Source organism: Thunnus thynnus, chromosome 16, assembly GCF_963924715.1.
Source record: "Thunnus thynnus chromosome 16, fThuThy2.1, whole genome shotgun sequence".
Taxonomy (NCBI): domain Eukaryota; kingdom Metazoa; phylum Chordata; class Actinopteri; order Scombriformes; family Scombridae; genus Thunnus; species Thunnus thynnus.
Window position 1 is genome coordinate 4,664,776 of NC_089532.1, and position 22,274 is coordinate 4,687,049.

Sequence of the window (22,274 nt, forward strand, 5' to 3'; positions counted from 1 at the left end):
GCTATTGACATAAATATCTGTAGGTAACATGTTCAAGGGCATGAAAAATGTCAGCCTGTAAATCCTCTTATTGTTGCCTCAAGGAGTTTGACTTCCAATAATTGATGCCCATTTCCACACATCACCAATCTTCATTCCTGCAGAACTCTTAATGTTAAATCCCACATGGACTCCCGGGGCCTCTTTCACATGTTGCCCAATGGCTGTCTTCCGTTTAGTGTCATTCATTTTCCAGAAACCATAGGTTAACCTCTACAATACCCAACAAAATAATGTCACCATTAATCTGCGGGTTATTCCTGGGACAGTGATTTATAACAGGAGACACTTGTAATAAAACTTTACCCTCCGGGCTTTACCAAACTGAGTGTTTCCTGTACAAATGAAACCTGCTTCCTTTAATACAGATATTGTTAAGTGGCATGTCAGCCCCGTTAAAGTCCTCCATTAAAGACGACTGGTGTTTATGAATGGGTAAGGAAATATAATTCACTGCTGATTCTTGTCACGCGGTAGAATTTATCTTCACTACTTAACCAGTTTGCACTGAGCCGTGCTTTATTGTTAACACACCTTTTTGTACGAGAGACAAAGCAAACAAGATGCTTTGCTGCGTAATGTTTACCAGCTATTTAAGAAGCAGTGAGGAGGCTTTTTATCTCTCTTCTGGTTATAGAGGCTGAGTAGCGACCAGGATGTCTGGGACGATTTAAGACTTCCTCCTGCTTGCTTTCCCTGTTTGAAAATGCTGCAGAGGATCCATCTATTCCTCCCGTTGTAATGAACCTCCCTGGGGGCCTGAGCGCACCATGTGAAGACGCCTTAGTACCAGAGCGATTCATTACCTCGGAAATGTGAGCTTTTGTTCCGTTTTCAGCAGAGCCCCATTAATCTTAGGCTGCCTCCTGGCATGCAGGCCAGGTACTGCTTAGGTAATTACAGTTAATCATCATTCAGACGTGCACATGGACCACGGGTTCCTCGGTGGCTTGCATGCAGGGGCACATCTACCCCCTTACACTGTTGTTTACCCCCCCCTCTTCAACTGTAACTCCGTGTCCCAGTTACACCATAAAAAGGCTTTTTTTTTTCTGTCTTTGTCCTGGAAACCGCACTGCAAGAGTTTAGGTGATGTGTGCAGTAAGATTTTGGCTCCAGTTGTGCAGAAGCCTCCCCTTGCACTAAGAAGTAAACATCGCAGCTCCACCTCTCCCGCCAAACATTTACACCGTCCAACTGTCACCGTTGCACATTAACCGGAGCCTACTGTTCACCTGCCGTTTATGATTGTGATTAATGGACGGATTATAAGAAGGATGATTTTCAGGAGCAACAAGCAGAAAGAGGCCATCTGTATCTCGGCTTCCCCTGTGGCAGAGGGACACGCCGAGATGGATAACTTCATCACTGAGGTTCCCACTGTCAACGGAAAACCTGGAGAGCTAGTTGAAATGTTTATATTTACAGCTGAAACAACAAGCATAATATTTCACTAGTCAATTAGAAAAGAATGAATTGTCAAAAAGTTGTATTTGATGAAGTGTTGGTCAGTCCACCGCCTTGATCCAGACTGAAATATCTCACCAACTACTGCATGGATGGCTTTGACATTATGTACTGACACTGATGGTCCCCCAGTGGAGGAATCCTAATGACTTTGTTGTTTCTATCCCTGAGTTTAGTAAAGCTCTAAAGAACAATATGAGCTCAGTAGCTGGAAGATTTAGTTCAGAGTGTGATAACCCAAACTGCATTATTACATAATTTCATGAGAGATTCAAAGATTATTTCCACTCTAAAAACAATAAAGCATTACCAGAAGTTTATCATTGAGTATCTCTAAAATATTCAGTTAGCATTTGCATAAAAAGGATATACAGGGAAAGTTTACCCAGTACACAGCTGTCATCAATATTTGATGTAATTTTACTTTTATGATGTACATAAAACTACCTGTTTTACTTCTGCAACGGTTCAGTCATTTCTCATGTCTCCCAGAATGTGTTTTTCCTCTGAGAATGTACCTAATAATGCAGCATTCAGCCATAGATTATACATCCAGTAGATTAGAGTCAACATACAGGAGGAGAGGTAGTATATTAAGAGCAAGTTAAAGGGAGAAATTCATTGTAAGAAGAGTCACAGAGTTTGTGTTGTTCACCCACAGTAGCAGGAAACAGACTAGAATATGTGTCAAGAGTTGCAACTCTCATTTTGACTGTTGAATATCGATGCAAAATACCGGTTTATGATTTTACTGGTTGGATTTTAGCTCTGATAGTTTTTTACTGTTATATGGTATTTACATTTCTTTTGAGTGGAATTTTCCTTTGAAGCAAAACTTATCTTGAAACTACAGCCTACCATGTTTCTTTTCACTTCTGCTATGAGTCATTTTGTAAGTGTCGGTGTCATGTTTAAAACTGATTTTGGAACAAAACCCTTCAGCTGTGTAGTTTCCCAAAAGAACATTCAGTCAGTCATCCATTCAATAGAAGAGGGAAAAAAAACAAAAAAAACCCTCCAGCGTCTGGGGACACTGTGTGAAGACTCTTGATCAGCTCATTGTTGCACATTCCTCCAAGGAGAAGCCACAAGCTCTCTGTGTATTGATTAACATTTTAGATATGAGCCAAGAAGAGAATCAATGTGTCCTGTTCTATTAGCAAAACGTGCCCTTAGCGCTTTGTTGTTAGTAATTTGAATGAAGATAAACTCAGAGCTTAAAGGCAGCAGCGGCAAATGAGATACTGTTGGTCTGGTTGACCTTCTTCAAGGAGAACAAAAGCGAGCTTAGACTAACTCAAACAAGACCATTCTGTTGTTTGACTTCCTTGATAAAAAAAACAAAAAAACTCCCCGAGATCGTAATGATGGCAAAGTATGCTGAAGACATTTGGGTCCCGTCTGTTGGAAATGAGAAATGAGTGAGGGCAGTCGCCTGTTATCTGATGTCACACAAGAGATGAAAGCTTTTCTCAGGTTTGTTTCGCACTTGTTGGGTTGTGTACTGTTTACAAAGGAGGAGAGAGCAGAAAACAAAGATGTCCTGACAGTGTCATCATCCAGTGGTGCAGAAACACTTGTGCATGCACAGAGAAAAACCTCTCTTTTTTTTTTACAAACAAGAATATGTGCAAGGATATCTGAATCCTGTTTGTGTGCAGGTCAGCAAACAGTCTTGTTTGGACATCGTTTGTTCCTCAGTCAGAAAGCACAAAAAGACCTGCAGAGAAGATCATTAAAGGATAAGTTTGCTGATATTCTATACTGTCTATACTGACATTTTACAGACCAAACGATAAATTGAGAAAATAATCAGCAGATTAATTGATAATGAAAATAATCGTTAGTTGCAGTATTGAGGTATTGGTACCTCTGTGCCTGACAAAGAGCCAATTTGGGCTCTAAATATTGTACTTTTTGGTAAAGTAATAACATAGAACTTTTAAAGGGAGCTTTCATCAGTGTTGTGAGCCCTCACCACACATAAATTACAACAAATCCCATGAAAAGACCAAAACCAGCAATGAATTGATCTTAAGTACTAAATTTTGTCTGTGCATCCAAAGTCTGATATATAGATTTGTTATTCCTCTGTGCCACAGACCTCTGTTGTTGTCCAAAAAACTATTAAAAAAAAAAACAATGAGCCACATCGTTGCACTGGGTGACCTGTTCCTTTATTACCATGAACATGGGTACTGTAGTTAATTTTGAGTTTATCCCACATACATCATCCTGCTGCTGGAAATACTCACTAACAGCACCAAATCTGAGGCTGAAAATAATTCTCTATTTTTGGTAAGAAACTACAGTGACCAGCTAATTTGACCCTTTTTAAAAAATAAAGTTCACAATCTGTTTTTAAAAAATGTTCAGTAGAAATGAATGTGCTACAGGAAGGCTGAGGAAGTCTGAAAGTACTAAGAGACAGACTAACACAATGTTGGTTTCAGTCTTTTTGGGATTTGTTGACAATAAGGAAAGTTATAAAATATTGCCAGCCTTATCCTTGAAAATTTTAGAGACACTAAATAATCTTTTTTTTTCCAAGTAAAACATTATAAGACAGAAAGAAGCTTTCACTGATTTCCGACTTGAACGTCACAGGAGGAACTAGTTAAGGAGAACACCTTCCTCAATGAGGCTTCACAGATTGATTGATTTTACCTTTGTGTCCTCACCGCTGCCACCTTAAACCGCGAGACACCTGTCCCTTTGTGTGGCACTTTACACACACAAACACACATATACACACACACACACACACACGTACACACCCACTGAAAACCTCCGGGGGTTTCTGCCCAGTCATTTGGCACATTTTTGATGTTGAATCAAAAAAGACTAAATGAGAGAGTGAGGAGGGAGTGAGGAGGGAGAGAGAGCATTCTAGGCTTTCCACTCCAGTGAAAGGCACTCTTTGTTGAGCACTGTGCAAACCCCCCCCCCCCTCCCCACCAGCCTCCTCCCTCCATATCCACCCTTCACCCCCCCCCCCCCTTCTCTCCAAAGCCCGGGCGGATTTTTCATTAAATGCTATCAGAAATGTGACTGGTCCTATTCATGGGCAGATGGAGGGCTGGCTGTGCGGCTGGAGACCAATACCTTCACTGGAGAATGACAGGAATCTGGACTGTAGGTGGAGGTCTGTGTGGATAGAGCAGGCTGTAGACTGTAGAGGACCTGAAGGGAAGAGAAAAAAAAAGAAAAGAAAAGAAGGTGCATCACTTATTTGTTTTTTATTACCTCCTCACATTCCTATTTCTAAGGGTTTCATTGTGTGTGAGAGCCACAAAACTCGAATATGTTTGATATATTCCTCTGCACCGATGTGTTCTCGCACCAGTTTTCTCCAGTTAGACCTCCTTTGTTTGCAGTGAAAAGAAAAAACAACCTCACATTTGTTATAGTCAACGGCAGCTCAGTGTTTTCTCTCCTCTGTCCTGACGCTCCTCCAAATAAGAACTCCTTGTCCTCCTTTTAAAAAAAAAAAAAAAGCTACTTAAAGAGTTAAGAGCACTCCGCCTAAACAAAACAACATATTGTGCCACTGTTTCCTCAGACAAACATGGTGACCAGATCCATCCGCTGTTCATTTCTCACCAAAAGGAAGAGATGAACCTCTCATATTGTTAGAGAGCGGTCGATTATGTCATGGGACAATGGGAGGCAGCAGGTTGGAAGAAAAACACAAACAATGATTTCCGCAACAGCAATTTAATCCTCTGGCGTTAAAACCTGACACAAAGTGGACAAAGGCGAGGAGGCTGGCACGAATAAACCCCAGAATCTGAAGATTAAGCAAAAAAAAAAAAAAGAGGATCCTTTGTGTAAAAAGGTCCTTTATCTGCTTTTGAAGTCGGTGAGACCTGCCAGCCGTCCTCAGCCTCTCTTTGTAAGCGGCCCCCATGTCCCACAGCAAAACCACCACCTCACTTTCATCTGCCCGTCATCTTAGGGGGCAATTAATGCCATTCAGGTCTACCCACTACAGAGAGAGAGAGAGAGAGAGAGAGAGAGAGAGAGAGAGAGAGAGAGAGAGAGAGAGAGAGAAAGATGGTGGGAAGGCTCATCTACTTGTTGAAGCAGGGACTTGACAACAGTTTAGTGTAGCCTAATTTGGTGCATATAAGGCAAGTGACATTTCTTGATCTGATAAAATTCGGCGCTGCTCTCCTTCTCCTGTTATTATTTATATTTGATTGGGCTTCTGTTTACAGGCAGGCAGTGTGAAAACCTGCCAGGCTGTTGCTTAATGAATATTTCCCTGCCTCAACACAATAAACCTCCCATGATAGCCCCGTGAATAACACCCCGCTCCGCTCTGCGATTCCGCTGTACGGCGACGTGCAATAACTCCCGACTCATACTTGATAAAGCTGCATGTGGGGAGAAGCCCTGGGTTTTTATCATTGACCTTTTCGCTCTCTGCTGTAGTTCCTTTACTCTGGGGACTCCCACTGTTTCTCCTGTGCTGTTCTAATACAGTGGCCCCGGCCTCGGCGTCTGCAAGAGGCAGGGGAAATAAAGCCTCCATTTGCATTACGTAATTTCATGCATTATTCAGAGCTTCAGAGAATCATTTCACCTAGACAACTCCTCAGAGGGCAGTGAGGAGATAACTGTTAGTGACAGGACTGGCTCATGAAATGCAGAGTGACTTAACCACCCAATCTGCAGATATTACCCCAGACTGAATTGGAAATAGACACCGGCACGCTCACACGAATTGCGCTTGCACAAAGTACACACTTGCTGTTATTTTCACTTCACTTACTCTTTTTTATCACTGAGGGGGAACAAGTGATATCAGATGCACATTTTTACGGTATATCTGTTTCATGATGCTCTTGATACTTCAAAGGGTTTCAAAAAAAACATGGAAAACTACAGCAGAGATGAATACTGCTGTATGGGTATGAGTTGATCGGGCTTTTTCTTTCTTACACACACACACACACACACACACACACACACAAAAAAAACACAAAAGATTTAGATTTCAGATACGGTTAGATAATGATGTTCTATTTCTGCTCGTGCTTGCTTTTCTTAGTGCGGTTTTTCTTTTGCAGCCTGTTATGTTGCAGCCTTGTCAAAACAGAGAATAAGTAAAGATTTTATTGTCATAATCTGTCTGTTTTTAATGGGCTGCATTAGTTTGGGAGCAAAACTCGCAGGAGCAGGGAGTCCATCATGAGGCAAAAGAGAGAGTGCAGACAGGCCAATTAGTGCAATCAAACAGCCACTGTAGCACAGAAGCTGCATAGCAGGGCTGCGCACAGCAACTGGACAGTGTTTCTTTATTGTCCAAGCCTCACAACAGAATAAGAGGCTGAAAGAGCTCGCAGCTCCAATGGTGGTGCAATTGTTATCGCAGCCGGGGAACACTGCAACACGAGACTACTGAGAAATAAAGCTTTCTCCTTCTAATCATAGACAATAGAGTGTATTTCATTAAGCCAGATAATGGTGTGTGCATTTCATTACCATAGATAACTAGGAATATTTAGATGAGGGATGAGGTGCTCATAAAGCGCCAGTTGGTAGCCATGGTAACCTGGATCTTGGCAAACAAAAGAGTCGGGGAGAAATGTTTGCTAGGGGATGGAAAGAAATGGGGGAAACAGAGAAAAAGAGGGAAGAGAGGCAGACTGAGAGGAACCGCAGAGCTAAACACGGTCCCAGGCCAAAGCAACCAGCCCGACTGCTTGCTTGCATGCATGTTGTTTATCTTCTCGCATTGAAAAAGAGACTCAGGTGATCACTGTAATCCTCCTTTGTTCTCAAAAGTTAAATATGCTTCCCTCTGTAGGATACCCGGGATAATCACATGCTAATGTAGCTGCAGGCCAAATAATAAACTTAATCACCCAAATGTGGAAATCAATGTGCGGTAAGGAAACCTATCCATCCATCGTGCTCCGCTCTTATGAATATTACAACCCCCGCCCCCTCCCTACCCCCCCCCATGCCTTCCTCATGCTGCCAGTCAAACCTGACTTTATGTTATGTGAATTTCAAATGAAGACGCCTCTGACAATAAGAAGGGCCTCGGAGCCTAAATCAGCTCCAAACCGTGACCTTGACCTTGGGAGATGGTGCTCATTCATCGTGTTTCAGAGCTGTCAGTTTGAGGATACAAACCAGGTCAGGTTATATTACTGTGGATGACACTAAGGCAATGAAAATCCATTTCTTTTTGGCAGCATGCGGCGTTAAGCCCTGCTCCTCGGATATAAGTCTGTCATTATTAATGTAGAAACATTATTTGTGGCTGGAAAATTAAGGGTTGGAGTGAATGAAAACTCAATACGGCTGATTTGGCAGTTGCAAAAATATAACACTGATTATGACGGCTCCCATTTTTCATCATAATTAGCCAGTCGAGCTGTCGTACCGAGTTACAGCTGCGTCATTTAATTCAACAGATTAAAACAACATCTTGTGATACTCAAATTAATACTTCTTTTCAGACGACAACGGAAAAAACAACTAATCGATTAATCAGGAAAACAAGATTAATCGATGATGAAAGTAATTGTTTTGCTCCTAGATTGTTTACATTTATTCTTTCGATGCATCATGAGCTTCTATCCTTATCTCCTCCTGTCATGATTATGAAAAATTCCCACAGCAGATGACGCAGAAAACAGAAAATAACTGCACATGACCTATAAACGGAGTTCGGCCCATTAGGTGAAAGCGGATAGCGGCCCATATGGACGACTGTGTTCTCGTTACTCCTGATACTCCACTTTAACAGGAATGTAGCACTGCTGTCGGGACCTTTGATCTACATAAAATTCAGCCTTTTAAAACTTTCATTTATCGTGGGAACCGTTTCACTGAGCATACACTGACTCACTAACTTTCGTCACATTTGGCAACACTTGTTTATATTTGGGGATCTGAGACTCTCAAAGTGTTACTTCAGCGTGAGATGCTGCAGCAGCAACTTTTTTTTAGAGCTTTGTTCATAACATTTTAAGATCTGAGGTTGAAACTCTGACTACATGAAGAAGTATTTTGTTCCTTTTTTAATGGATACAAAACAGTAAAGTAGGAATAAGGGTTAGGCTGATATATTAGTCTCATATTTATTAAAAATTGGCCACAGTAAACAAGATGCAAGTTCCTCACACATCCAAAAAACAACATTAAACATTCGGCCATTTCAAATGTCAGTACCAAAAAAAAAAAAATCTCAGTATTGGCCTTCAAAGACTCTGTTGGAAATATGATCTGTGATAATACTCCAGCATTCCCCCGTCCTAAGAAACCTGAGAGGGCACCATTTGCCTGGGATCAGAATTAGGTCTTTTTTTTTTTTTTAATCTAAACATGGAAAACCCACATGGAACCTGATTTTTCCAGTTTGAACAGCAGTGAAAACATCTGACAAACCACACAGGTGAAACACACACACACACACACACACACACACACACAGCGGGGTGAATCCAGCCTGCGACAGTCAGGCATGATAATGTGGATTCCCCTGATGATGTGTGGAACCAGACTCCAGTCTTGGCCCACAGTAATAAGATCAGCTTGTTTGGGCCTGACAGGCTGAGCTTCTCTCAGGGTGGCCCATCTGGCCACTGCCCAGGCCGCGGCGCCAGCCACCGGCTCCGCTGTGCGGGGACCCATCTGTGGTCCTGTGTGGTATCGACCATTACACCGCCAGGCCTGTCCTGACACATGGGTCCACTGGTCTGTGTGTGTTCTGCAGATGGGATAGTGGGTCAACAAATAGCAAATCACTCTCAGCGATTATTTTAACCCGCCTGAGGTGTACAGATGGGCAGGATTTACCGCGGCGAGATGCTTCAGATGGCTTCAGGTGAAAAGTTGTCTGATGCAAGAAAGAATGCAGAATAAAGGTAAAAAGGTAAAATCTTCTGAGCCGGTTTTATTCTCATCATTCTTGGCCAAACACAACCAGGGGCTGCAGCTAACGATTATTTTCATTATCGATTAATCTGTCACTTATTTCCTAGATTCATCGATTAGTTGTTTGGTCTATTAAATGTCAGAAAAAATTATGAAAAATGTCAGTCAGTGTTTCCCAGAACCCAAGATGAGAAGTCTTCTTTTGTCCTGACCAACAGTCCACAACACAAAGATATTCAGTTTTCTGTCATAGAAGACTAATGAACCCAGAAAATATTCACATTTGAAAAAGTGGAATCAGAGAATTTGGTATTTTTTTCTCTCAAAGAATGACTCCAAAAGATTAGGCCTAGTTGATTATCAAAATAGTTGGTGATTAATTTAATAGTTGGAAACTAATCATTAACATGACATCATACTGGTATATTTTCAGCATCTACCAATGGTCAGTAATCACACAGGCAGCTCAAGTAGAGAAATTTCAACACTTAAATGGAATCAAATAGGCCAATCAATCTGATAATCTTTCCTTTGACTTTTTCATTACTGCATTATAATTACGCCACCTGAATTTTTGATCAAGATATTCATACTTATACAGGACATTTATAAAAACGGAGACTTGCCTGTTGAGCTGTTAATATATAGAGTAATGTTATGTCTGACAGATAAATCTGTCGCTCAGCCTTTCAGTTTTTGTTTTCAAACCGAGACACCTGCACTATCAACTCCACCAGGTCAAACACAAGCAGCTGGAACAAACACAGTACTGGATTTTGGAGGTGAATTCACTAAATGCAATGCAAAAGGAGAATGGGAGAATGCCATCCGGCCTCGAAAGCAACACACCCAAATTTGTTTTATCTCTTTAACCAAAGTGTAGATTTTCTTTCTAATTTAGTTTTCTGAAACCAAATAGGAAATGTGAGATGCAGACAAGATGATGGCTACACAGCTGAAAGATCATAAGAGACATCTGAGCATGAATTAATATGAGACAAGACACATCTGCCTCAGAGAAGTAATGGTCTGTGTGGTACAAGAGCATGGAGTTTACTGCATAGAGCATAAACAACTGTCAAAGTTTGCACAGAGATTCATGGTTTCCAGAAGATAAAGCTTACTGACCATTTTCCTTTAGCGCCGACCATCAAGTAATAATTTTAATTTGTCCAATACCTTTATTTATGACCAAATACCTGCAAAACTATTTCCCATCTGCCTCTGCTGTACTTTGTGTCTAATGCTAATTAGCAAAAGTTAGCACGCTAATGCGCTAAACTAATGTTGTGAACATGATAAACATTACCTGCTAAACATCAGCATGTTAGCATTTTTAGCATGTTAACAAAGCACCACTGTGCCTAAGTACAGCCTCACAGAGTCATTAGCGTGGCTGTAGACTCTTAGTTTTGTTATTTTTGCAAACATTTCTCATATTATTAATAATAATTTTTTGATAGGTTGAGTTACACAGTAGTAGGCACAGCCAAAGAGTCAGTTGAACTGAACTTTAACCGAAGCCTAAAGAGAACGCTAAGTATTACTGAGGGTAGTACTCTTGCTGCTAACTGAAAACATTGAAATTTGGAATAAGTTGGGGAGCTAATTAGTCAAACTGGCCTTAAATTTCAAACAGGGATGCTGTTAAATGTTCAGTTCATGCAGGCACTAAAAGGCTCAATGTTCACAATACCAGACTCGGACTAGCAGCTACTCAGGTTGCAACGGCGATACATGTTTGGCGCCGCTTTGTCTCAGGCCTCATCAAGACGTTTATGCTGACGTGTCTTTGTTTGGGAAGCCTACTCTTCCATGTATCTGGGTGGATTCCTGGAAACAATTCTACTACTGTACAGCCATCTGTAAGCTAGCTAGTCTTATAAAATATGTGAATGATAGAAAACTGTAGTTTGTTTCTCATATTTTGAGCAGTTACTTCCTTTTTGCTGAGGTTTGCTGGATAGCCGTGCTTCTTTGGCTCGACCCATTGAGGTTGAGTTCAACCAATGAGATTATTTCCCCAAATGTGTTTGTAATTGAGGGATTTTTCAGCAGACTTCAATCTGCAGTCTACCTAATGTACAGCTCTGGGACAACAAGATCTCACAAGGGGAAAGTGTAAGATAATGTGGACAGCCACTAATAAACCTTTTACCTTTCATATACACATTCGACACTTAATAGCACTATGTCACAACCCATTAGCTCCATACTGCATATATTTTAAGCATGGGTGGCCACAGTGGCAATTAAATCCCTGGCAGTGCTAGTGTTAGCATTATGCTTCAACCATAAAGTGAAAGCACATATCAGCATTGTTTTAGTAGAGGTTATTTCTACCGGGCTTAAACACTACAAGAAGTTAAAACGCCTTGCAGTCCACTCGCCTGGCTGCACAGTTTAAAAGCTCAACATGGTGTGTGGGACAATGGCGGCTCTCGAAAGCATTGTGGTAATCAGGGCCGATGGAATTTTCCCTGCATCATTAAAAAGGGATTGGTCTGTTCACTGCGTTCATGGGAAGTGCCGTTAGTTAACCCAACAAAGGTGCTCTGGCTGAGGACCCCCAGAGATGAAGGGCATCGCAGGGGCTCGTTGAATCCACCTCTAATCCTCTCGGCCCCATTGTACCGATACACTCTAAGCCCTTTGACCACTTCCCGCTCTAATCTCTGCAGATTTGGGTGAGTTAAACAAGTTTCTGATCCGTGGGCCCGCAACCTCCCTCCTCCTCCTCCTCCTCCTCTCCTTCCTCCTTCTTCTCTGCTCTCCTTGTGGTGACAAGTTCAGTTACAGCAACTGGCTTCAACAGAGAGTTTTTATTCCTTTAACAGTAATGATGACTGTCATTTATGAAGCACTTCTAAAACCAGTATTACAAAGTACTTTCCGAACAGAAACTGAGAAGATGAGAATAAAAAATGAGAACAGGAAAGAATAAATTAAATAAAATGCTATCTCTAAAAATGTGTTTTGAAAGGTGATTTAACAGTAAAGGAAACTGTACAGAGAATGACAGGGTGCCCTTGTGTTTAGGGAAAAGTTTGTCCCTACATTTTTTGCATATCTTACAGACTTATTTATTTGCAACAGGGCAGCAACTAATGATTGTTTTTATTACTGATTAATCTGCAGATTCTTCATTAAACAGTTAATCACTTGATCTATAAAATGTCCAAAAATTGTGAAAAATGCCCATCACCATTTGCCCAAACATGAAGGTGATGTCTTCGAATTGTTTGCTTTGTCCGACCAGAGAAAACCACCAAATCCTCACATTGGAGAAGCTGGAACCAGAAGAGAAATTATTTAAATGATTAATCGTTAAAATCGTTTCTTATTAAATCGTTTCTAACTGATTCATCGACTAATCGCTTCAGCTCTGATTTGCGAGGACTGAAAGACTTTTTAAAGAATATTTAACATGAATTTGACCCAAATAAAGAGTTAAATATGTCAAAATATTCAAGATTATATCTAATATACTGATATTCAACTGCATATTTAGGTATTCATTCCATTCAGTCCCATCACTTCCACTGTGTCAAGCGGATATTGTGTTTATGTGCGTGAATACATGAATGCCTAGCTGCCGGTTGGTGTGGGTGGAGTTTTAGGGTGAGTCATCTTGAGCCCCCATTCAGAGAGCTGCTGGTTGTGACAAAGCACTTGACAGGCCGAAAGACACCCCCTAATTTCAGGTTGACCTTGGCTTGTTTAGCATTCCCTATTGCTGCTGGTGACAGTGACACGTGTCTGGGGTTGGGTTGACTCTAGGAGCCGGGGTCTGGGGGGCAGCAGAGGGTGTGTGTGTGTGTTTGTGTGCGAGTGTGTGTGTGTGCAGATGGACGGACCGTTAGGGATGCAGCCCTGTATTCCCAAGAGAGGAGGCAGAGGTCAGGGATCAAAGCCCCAACTGACTCCCCACCTAGCCTTGTGTCTGGGGACGTTCGGAGATCCAGAATGAATTCCAGCTCTGGCCGACCACATTATGCAGTTTATGCAATTAATGCAGCGACAGGAATGGCAGGGGTCTGTAGGAGTGGTGGGCTGTTTGTGTGTGTGTGTGTTTGTGTGTGTGTGTACCAAGTATTCCTCATGTTGTGGGGACTTAAATCTGTTTACACAGTCACGTTGTGGGGACTCGCCTCCTTTACGGGGACAAAAAGCAAGTCCCCTTAACGTAAATCACTAATTTTAGAGTGAAGGCTTGGTTTAAAGTTGAGCTAAGTTTAGGATATTTTAGATTAGGCATGTTATGGTTATGGTTAATGTTAGGATACGTGTGCAGGAAATGAATGTAAGACCATGTAATGTCCTCTTAAGTGATGGAAACATGACTGTGTGTGTGTGTGGGTTTGCATGGAAAGGAGTGTTGTGTGTGTGTGTGTGTGTGTGTATGTCTCTTGTGCCAGGCCGTTGTGGCTTGCACAATGTAGCAGTGCAGCTGGCATGTGCTATACACACACACACACACACACACACACACACACACAGCAGAGTCTAGAGAGGTCTTTTAATTAAGGGATTTGTTAATTTTCTATTCAACTTGACAGTGATGAATGGGGGAGCGGTGCCTGCCCATCTCAGCCTCGGCTGTTCGGCAGGCAGAGCTGCCTAGGAGGCCTCCGGGTGCGATCATCACACTCTGAAACCGTATTTACACATAAAGATTTTTAACCCTTTGGAATCCAGACTCATTGTGTTAACTAAAGCTCAAAAAAAAAAAAAATCCTACTAGATGTGGCACTCACACTGTAGCAGCATGTGTGAAGGCAAGATAGAGCTGAGAAGTAAACACACATTGTATGAACAAAGAAGGATTTGTAACTGCTATTTGGCTATGAAGGAAATAACACTTGGACTCTTTATTGTTCTTTTGGCCAGTTAGAGGTTTGAGCTTATCATGCACTCTCTTTAAGTTCCTTAGCTTGAAACATCTGTTAAATGCCTGAAACATAAATTATTTTCTACATGTCTGCTTTGGAAAAAAAAGTCAAACATTTCTCAAACACTGATAATTATATCCTCAAATACAAAGCCTGTATCCTAGAAATGACTGTTTGTACTGCTAATCTGCAACAGTATGTAAATATGTTTTGGAGAAATGTAATGTTGCCTGAGTTACATTTTTTTTTTTTAACAAAATAATTAAGAAACACTCTTTGATGAACATATTTACCAAAAACATCTTATATTTGTTTACACCACAATTCTTGCAATAAAATATCAACTTAAAGGAAATAAAGTGTGATTAGCATTTTTTATGGTTAAGTTTAGCACGTGGTTAAGGTTAGGAAAAGATCGTCATGGTTAAATAATGAAAAAGTCAAAAAGTGACTTTAAGCACAAGGCAAGAGTTTCCTTTTTTTTTTTTTAAAAAAAATTCACTATGAATATATAACTGGAACCACAATCCTCCTCTAACCTTAAACAAAGTGCTTTTATTGGCTGAACTTGTGTTAAAAGTCCTACATTTGTACACAAATGACTTGAAGAAAATTAAATGTTTTTGTTTTGTCATGTGTGTTTTTTTTTATATATGTATTACAGAATTTGCTTTGATTCAAGACTAATTTTAGAGAAATCTGACACTGCAGTGAAATATTATCTAATTTAATATTTAAACATGTATGTATTAAAAAGACTTTTAGACAACTGCAGAACACTGATAAGAGCACATTACTGCTCTTATTAAAGCTTTATACTGACTTTCATTTAGTTATATAATAGATTTTAAAGTACTGCTGCTACTTTGTAAATCATTTAACAGCCTAGGACCTAAATACTATCTGATATACCTAAAAACATATACATGGAGTACTCCAGGTCCTTTAGGAAGCAGACAGCTAAAAGTACCTTGAGTCATACTTTCAAGTCTAACCTCAGGATGGTCTTGTTTCCCAGTTTATCTTGTTTCTTTGATTTATTTATTTCTCTACTGCACTTTGGTTTCCTTTATTAAATTAGGATGATTTATTACTACACTAAAACACTACTCCCTGTCTATTAATTTTTGGACGGTTTTTATTCTATTAAACTTTTATTTCTGTTTTGTTTTAATGTTCTTTGCCTTCTGCAAAGCACTTTTTAAATTCTCCTGGTGCTATATAAACAAACTCCCCCCAGCTCCTACTTTCATGCCAGAAAGCATTCTGTAATATCAGCTGCTGCCTTCTTTTTTTTTTCAGTGGGACTCTGAATTAAACTCTTCAAATGTAAAAATGAATGTATTTCATATTCATTATCAATACCTTCTTTGTTGCTGCCAAATACGTTTTGCATTAAGAGTAACATAGGCACCCTGAAGCAGCAGAGCCACATGTCATATTGGCCCCCATGCAATTTATCTATTGTGATATGGCAGCCATTCATCTTTTAAATGCTCTCTCATGATTTCCTTTGTGCATGCAGAGGCGGAGGTGACCTTGAAAATGGACCATGTGGTGTATTCTGATGATAATTTATTCTTGAATGCAAGAAACTGTCTCACTAACATGATTTTCTTCATGCTTTGTGCTGTCTACACTCGCTGGAAACTTTTATAGCAGCAGCTAAATGTATTCTCTTCACAAAGGACCCATTTCAGGATTTATAGGGCCATGCAAATGTTGGACACGATGAAGATTTTAGATTGATTCAAAGTGAGGCTTTTTCAACTTCAGTTCTTTTTGTGACACTGAATACAGATCTGGAAGTGGCTCAAAACATACTCACAAAGAAAACAACATAGAATCCAGAAGAACATGAAGAGTTACGCTTTAATTATAGACTGAAGTCTTTATAAATTTCTCTGTGACACTAAATCACGGGCTCGTTTTTCAGAGACTCACTGAAAGTCTGCGGTGGACCCGATATTGATTATTTCATGAATGAAAACCCCCCACAATGGCAGTAAACGGGATCTCAGCTCCGATTTCTAAAATATTAGACGCGCAAATGACTTTTGTCTCAACTTTGACTGCCTTTAATATTTCACTTGAGTGTGTGACAAAAATAGTAACATAGTCATTGTCCCAGCAGTCAGGTCAGTTATCAACCTCTTTTTTTTTTTTGTGAGCCTGCTTTACTGGGCTTTGACTGACGCACACATGCACACACACACACATGCGACACACTCCGGTTTAATGCATATTAATGAAGTTAAACGGCCTGCTGTAGAGAGGAGACAATGGAGCAGAGGAGGGCTGGTTGTGAGCACAAAGCCGTGGACTCAGGGGAAGCAGAACAGGTGCATGGAGGACATTATGGCTCCATGTGGAACGACTCACTATAGGTTCATCAGTGCAGGAAGGCATCTATTAAAGTGGTCATGTGCACAATCCAGATTTTTCTGTCTTCATCTTCGGTGCCAAAAGGTCGTTTTTGTGGTTTTACTGCACCATATGTTCTAGAGATCTCCTACCAGTCAAACAGTGAGGGCAGCACCGTATCATGTCTATTTCCTTAAGTTTTCCGTTGATGTTTCTGTAGGTGGCGCTCTTTTCTTTGTCTCTGCAGACATGGATATGCTACTTGTTATGAAGCTTTTACCTGGTGCAGGCTACTGAAGAGTACACTAGTAAGAAATAGTAGTCCCGCACAAGAATGGGTGCATTTGTTTTTATAATGAACAAACAGGATAAAAACTATTGTTCCCATTCTGCATGTGATCTGTGACCAGCAGGCAGAACATGCTTGTTTATTGTCTGTATTGTCCTCAAAATGCAGTTGCAAATTCTGTCTCTCTCTTGCTACAGTTCTCAAAGACCATTTAAAGAGAAACTCCAATGATTTTACACATGATGATCAGTTTACTGGTCATGGTTAGTTGGTGTTACTCAGCTTCTGTAGCAGCTTTGTCTAATCTGAGAAAATAACCCTAATGATGTAATCAGGGTTATTTTATTCCAGCTTGGCCTTGATCAACATCTGACCTTAGACCGTATTCAGATTGACCCCAACGTGGGATGAAAGGTCAAGGTGTCTGGGCTTCTGCTCAATTGATTTTTAGCATTGAAAAACAAAAAGATCTGTCTCCCTCATCAGTCCCTAAACTTTATGCAAAGTTTCCCTTTAAACAAACTGCTGGGAGCAAACAAAGCATCACACATACTGGCAGTTTAGAAACTTTAAAAACATTTCCGGTCCTGGCTGCAAATGTAACAACAACTGCAAGTTACAAAATAGACATTTTGGCTGATTACTCTCCAAGCCCTCTGCTTTAATTTAAGAATGCATTAACAACCTTAGAAATAACTTAATTATGAGGATAAATACAGCAGTCTCTCTCAACCAACAGCATAAATAATTCTCTTGTAACACAAAAAGATAGTCTTCTAGTGATAAAAGGATTCATGTTCTATGAGGGAAAATGATTTTCCCAGCTCAATGACTCCCTGCCTTGACTCTGTAGACCCTCCAATGGGGCCAGCTAGATAATCAACTTGAACCAAACCACGCCCCTCTGTTTTATTCCGGGGAACTTATCAGCGCCTACATGTTGAGTGCTCTGCATACGAGACCCAGCAAGAGGAGAGAGAAGACCACCTTCACAGGCTACCCATGCTGACAGACACGCCATCAGAAACGCCTATTCACTTGTGTGGACATTAAACTCTCCCAGCTGTGACAGGATGGATCTTTTAGACCGCGGCTACTTGGACGCGCGGTCTCCGTATGATTACACCTTTAATTTTTGGAACGACTACCTCGGCCTGTCGACACTTGTCGCCAAAAATAAGATCAACAGCCCGTCCTGTAGTCCCAACTCTATAACCGAGTCTCTTAAAGCGACCCTGGGCTTGGACGATTCTCCGGTTTGCTCCTGCGTAATTGGGCAGGGCAGGGACAGCGACGGACACTTGGACTGCTGCTGCGCGGCCCCGGGCTCCCCGCCGATCTCCATCTATGATCTCAAGGAGCGCATCTCGCTTCTCAGGCCGTACGAACACTTTGCAGGTGATTCTCAGCTGGCAGACAGAGATTCACCCTCCTATAGAGGAAGTTTCCCCGGCCTTGACCTGCTCTCCATGGACAGAAGGCGCAAACAGACTCAGAGGAGCAAGCCGGAGCCGAAGGTGTGCGTCTTCTGTCGGAATAACGGCGCACCGGAGGAGGTTTACGGCACCCACATCCTGAAGACAGCGGACGGCAGAGTCCTGTGCCCCATCCTACGGGCATACACCTGCCCTCTCTGCAGTGCCAACGGCGACAATGCGCACACCATCAAGTACTGCCCGCTTTCTAAAGATCAGCCGAGCCAGAGAGTGGCGAAGGGAGGCAGAGCGATTGGAAAGAGGCTGAAAATCTTCTAAAGCGAGGACATGAATGAAGTTTGAGCTGCACTGTCTGAAATTACTAGTGTGTATGGCAGTAATTTTTGGCCCCACAAACCCCCATTTTAATGCACAAGACAAGTCTGGAGAGAAAGATTTTAAGAAAATGAGATTTTTATTGAGTTTCTGTATGTGTCACAGCTTCATTTGTAATGTTTTCGTCTATCTTGTAACTCTATGGGCACATAGTTTACCCCCCTCCACCCCCCCTCCCTCACCCCTCCAGCACTCTTAAGACTTGGTGATCAAAAATGAACCAAAGTACTGTACAGATCGACCTGTGAATGACCACCTTCATGCTGTAATGAGGAGTTGCTGTGTTTTTCACGAAGCGCAGCGCCAGTGAAAACAGCCCTGTGCATGTCAGCGGGCTGCTTTGGGTTTATGAGATGTCAACGTGAATGAATATGCAGCACTCCCTGATATGAGATGAATGTTTAGTCCCATAATTCATTGGCCCTCCTTGGATGTATGAGGTCTGACAGGCCACGCAAGATGCAAGATATACTACTACTTTACACCGAGCACACTTTTTTTTCCTGAGATAAAATGTTTTGTACCAAAGGAATACACTTTTGTATTTAGCCTAAACTTAATTCCTGTATTGTTTATATGTTGGATGTCTTATATTCTTTATGTGATTTTATGTGGATAGTATTTTACATATTTCGACTGAATGTAAAACAGTGGAAGGTAGATCTGACGACATGCAGTTCACCTAAATGCTTCTCGAGTAGCTACGAGCTCTATTATTTCAGCTTCCTGTCACAAGTTCAAAAACACAGATGCTGAATTGTTGTTGTTTTTTTTTTCCATGAGGAAAATGTTCCTGCAATTCTTGTAAATGTATTAAAGGGGGTGAACAACTTCAGCAATGAAAAGCCTGACATTCCAAAGTCTTTATCTGTCAATAGAAATGTTTTATGTACTTATTTTTACCTTATGTATCACTGGGAAATATATTCACTGTAAATGAATAAACATGTACTTTGCATTTGCTTTGACTATATTAGACTACAGCTGACTTTTAACGTTATGTCATGAATCACACACTTCACTTCATGTGTCAGATAACTGAAAATGGCATTTTGAGTTGAGATTATTAATCACACAGAGGTGAATAAGCATTTTCACACAACTGTATTTCATTTGAAGACGTCTCTGCACTAGTCACACTGACGTGCAATGCAAATGCGCCACCTAGTGATCAAATCTGTCAATGAAAATATCCCTCAGAATCCACTTCAGGACTTGTACTGCTCAGATAAGCACTGGATTGTTTAATAAATCTATTTGTAATGGAGTTTTAATGATTTATAATCGGTCTTTGTCATGTGAGACTATATCAGGAAGATATTTTCAAGTCAGTTCTAGTTAGAAACAATTAGAAACTACTTGAAACTATTTGAATTGTCCGCGTGTATTCAACCTCACCTATTTAGGACTGATAACATGTGAAAAACACTCACTGCCAGATATTAAAAACAGCTCAGATACTTTGTGCTACAAAGGCCCTGAATATTTGCATGTAGATAAGCTTTCTTCTTCTTCTTATTATTATTATTATTATTATTATAGTTTATACATTTTCTTTTTTATTCAAGATTCAAGGTTCATTTTAGACCCCTTACTGCTAAATACATAATGTATTTACAAATATTTAAAATATTTAAAATTAGAATAGAATAAAATGAACAATATGGCAATTAAACAGAAGAAAGTAAATAAAAGTAGCACTAAATAAATTTAAAAAAATAAAAGCTATATTGTACATACAAGGAATATACTGTTACATATACAAGTAGTATACAACCACAAGTTTTTACTACATAAATTGCAGAATAAATGTAATATGTACACCCCAACAAAACATCAAATTTTAGTATCAAGGTAAAGTTCAGCCCAAAACATCATAAAACTTTTTTCCTTTTATGTTTATAGGATTCTTCACACACCTTGTGGTGGAGAGTTTACTCTTTATGTGCAGTGAAAGACATCTGGTGGTCATATTTTGGTAGATATAGTTCTAGTTTTAACTTCTCACAATTAGATGTGTGGATTCCTGTAAGAAGCTGTATAATATTTGGACACAGGCACTGCAGTTTGAGTCTTTCATATCACTTGTTTTGGCTCAGTGAGACTTGTTGTCTCACTGAAATGCCATTTGGGATAAAACTGCATTTGAGTGAAGGTCAGCTGACAGCTCAGATAATCAGGAAATCACACTTAAACTACTGGATATAAAGATCATATTCCAGCTAAAATAGGGGGAATAAGTTTATGTCCCTTTAAATGTAAAGCGATCAATGAGCTTCATTGACCCCTATTGGCAACTGCTGTGAATTGCAGCAACTTCAACAGAACTTGGAGCATCCCCCTCTGTAGAAGTCTCTAGATGTAACTGACACACATGATGTCACATCCTTGTAATCTAAAATAGAAAACCAGCTAATTAGAGCAGAGACCTAATAAAATTTTTAGTTTGGCAGATATCAAGATTTATGTTTGTGGACAAAAATTAAGTAATGGAGGACATTTCCTGCATAAGACTGCTTTATCATTTGATTTTTAGGCTTGAAAATAATCATTCTTGAGCTTCTGTACCTGAAAGGTGATTTGTAATTGCTGCTACTTGGATGAAACTCAAATTCTTCTCCAACACACCATGAATAAAGCACGGCGCTTCAATCCCCTAATGTTTTCGGTGATCTTACCTACATCAGGGTGGTGATTTTGATTAACTTGTATTGAAGCTCATGCCGGTCTTTACCTTGCTGTGTGTCAAGTCAGAAAAGGTTATGTTGTCAAACAGAAATTTCAGCTGCTGGTAGGATTTTGTGTAAACTATCAGTATTGATGAAAATGGTGAGTACTTGTAGTGCAGCAGGATATGAGATCCCGACGGCCTGTAGCAGAATAATGCTACTTTTAAAGAGACTCTCTCACAACTGTCACCACTCTGAATGTGTCCGTTATGAGTTTGTGTCCTTGAGCAGGTATCTGAATTGCTTCCTGTGTAAGAGCATCAGCTTGATGCCTCTATTTCTTTTTAAACAAGTAGTAAGAATGAATGTAGCTGCCCTCTGACTCATCCCTGGATGCTAACAAGCAGGAGTGTTTCTCTGTGTCAGCAGATACAGATAGCGCTTCCCTCCTCAGCGGTGTCTCCCACACACATTGTCAGGACGGCTCAAGAACGTCAGTGACTCATCAGTTTGAAAGAGATCAACATGTAAAGATGCTCTGGGGGACAATTGCACTATGTAGGACTCTGTAAAGGGATATTTATTGGCTAAAGGATGATCAAAATGAAAAGTGCATAAAAATATGTATTTTTTAAAAGTGATTAAGTAAATTGTGTTGAGTTTGCACATATCTGTGGTATGTGGGTTAATGCAGGATGTTCATTCTACTCTCATATTATTCAGATAAGGTAGCGGGCGTGTATCAACCACATCAGGGTATTTCCATGCAATCTGTATGGTGATTCTATCATCGCTTTGTAGAGCATTAAAACCTCTAAGTGCCTGGCTGTGTAGGTATTTGCCCCCT

At 40.5% G+C, this 22,274-nt stretch overlaps 1 protein-coding gene and 1 long non-coding RNA gene across 3 annotated transcripts in view; one reads left to right on the forward strand and one right to left on the reverse strand.

Annotated features, from left to right (window-relative positions):
- Window positions 1–22,274, reverse strand: part of LOC137200344 (uncharacterized) — a 29,513-nt gene that overhangs the window by 1,308 nt on the left and 5,931 nt on the right. Inside the window, exons 3-4 of one of the 2 annotated variants that reach the window (XR_010931946.1) lie at window positions 4,612–4,689; window positions 132–3,226 (exon numbers count right to left, since the gene is read on the reverse strand). This is a non-coding gene — a long non-coding RNA (uncharacterized lncRNA). Of the gene's footprint in view, window positions 1–131; window positions 3,227–4,611; window positions 4,690–22,274 lie in introns of those variants that run through there. The other variant, XR_010931945.1, reaches the window with a different exon arrangement.
- LOC137200016 (nanos homolog 1-like) lies at window positions 17,838–19,716 on the forward strand. Its single transcript, XM_067614685.1, has one exon. It carries the CDS (start codon window positions 18,021–18,023, stop codon window positions 18,699–18,701), a length of 681 nt encoding a protein of 226 aa, XP_067470786.1. The 5' UTR covers window positions 17,838–18,020; the 3' UTR covers window positions 18,702–19,716.

Bases quoted from the DNA above. Each gene is read 5' to 3' on its own strand.
- LOC137200016 (XM_067614685.1), top strand. From the start codon at position 18,021: ATGGATCTTTTAGACCGCGGCTACTTGGACGCGCGGTCTCCGTATGAT.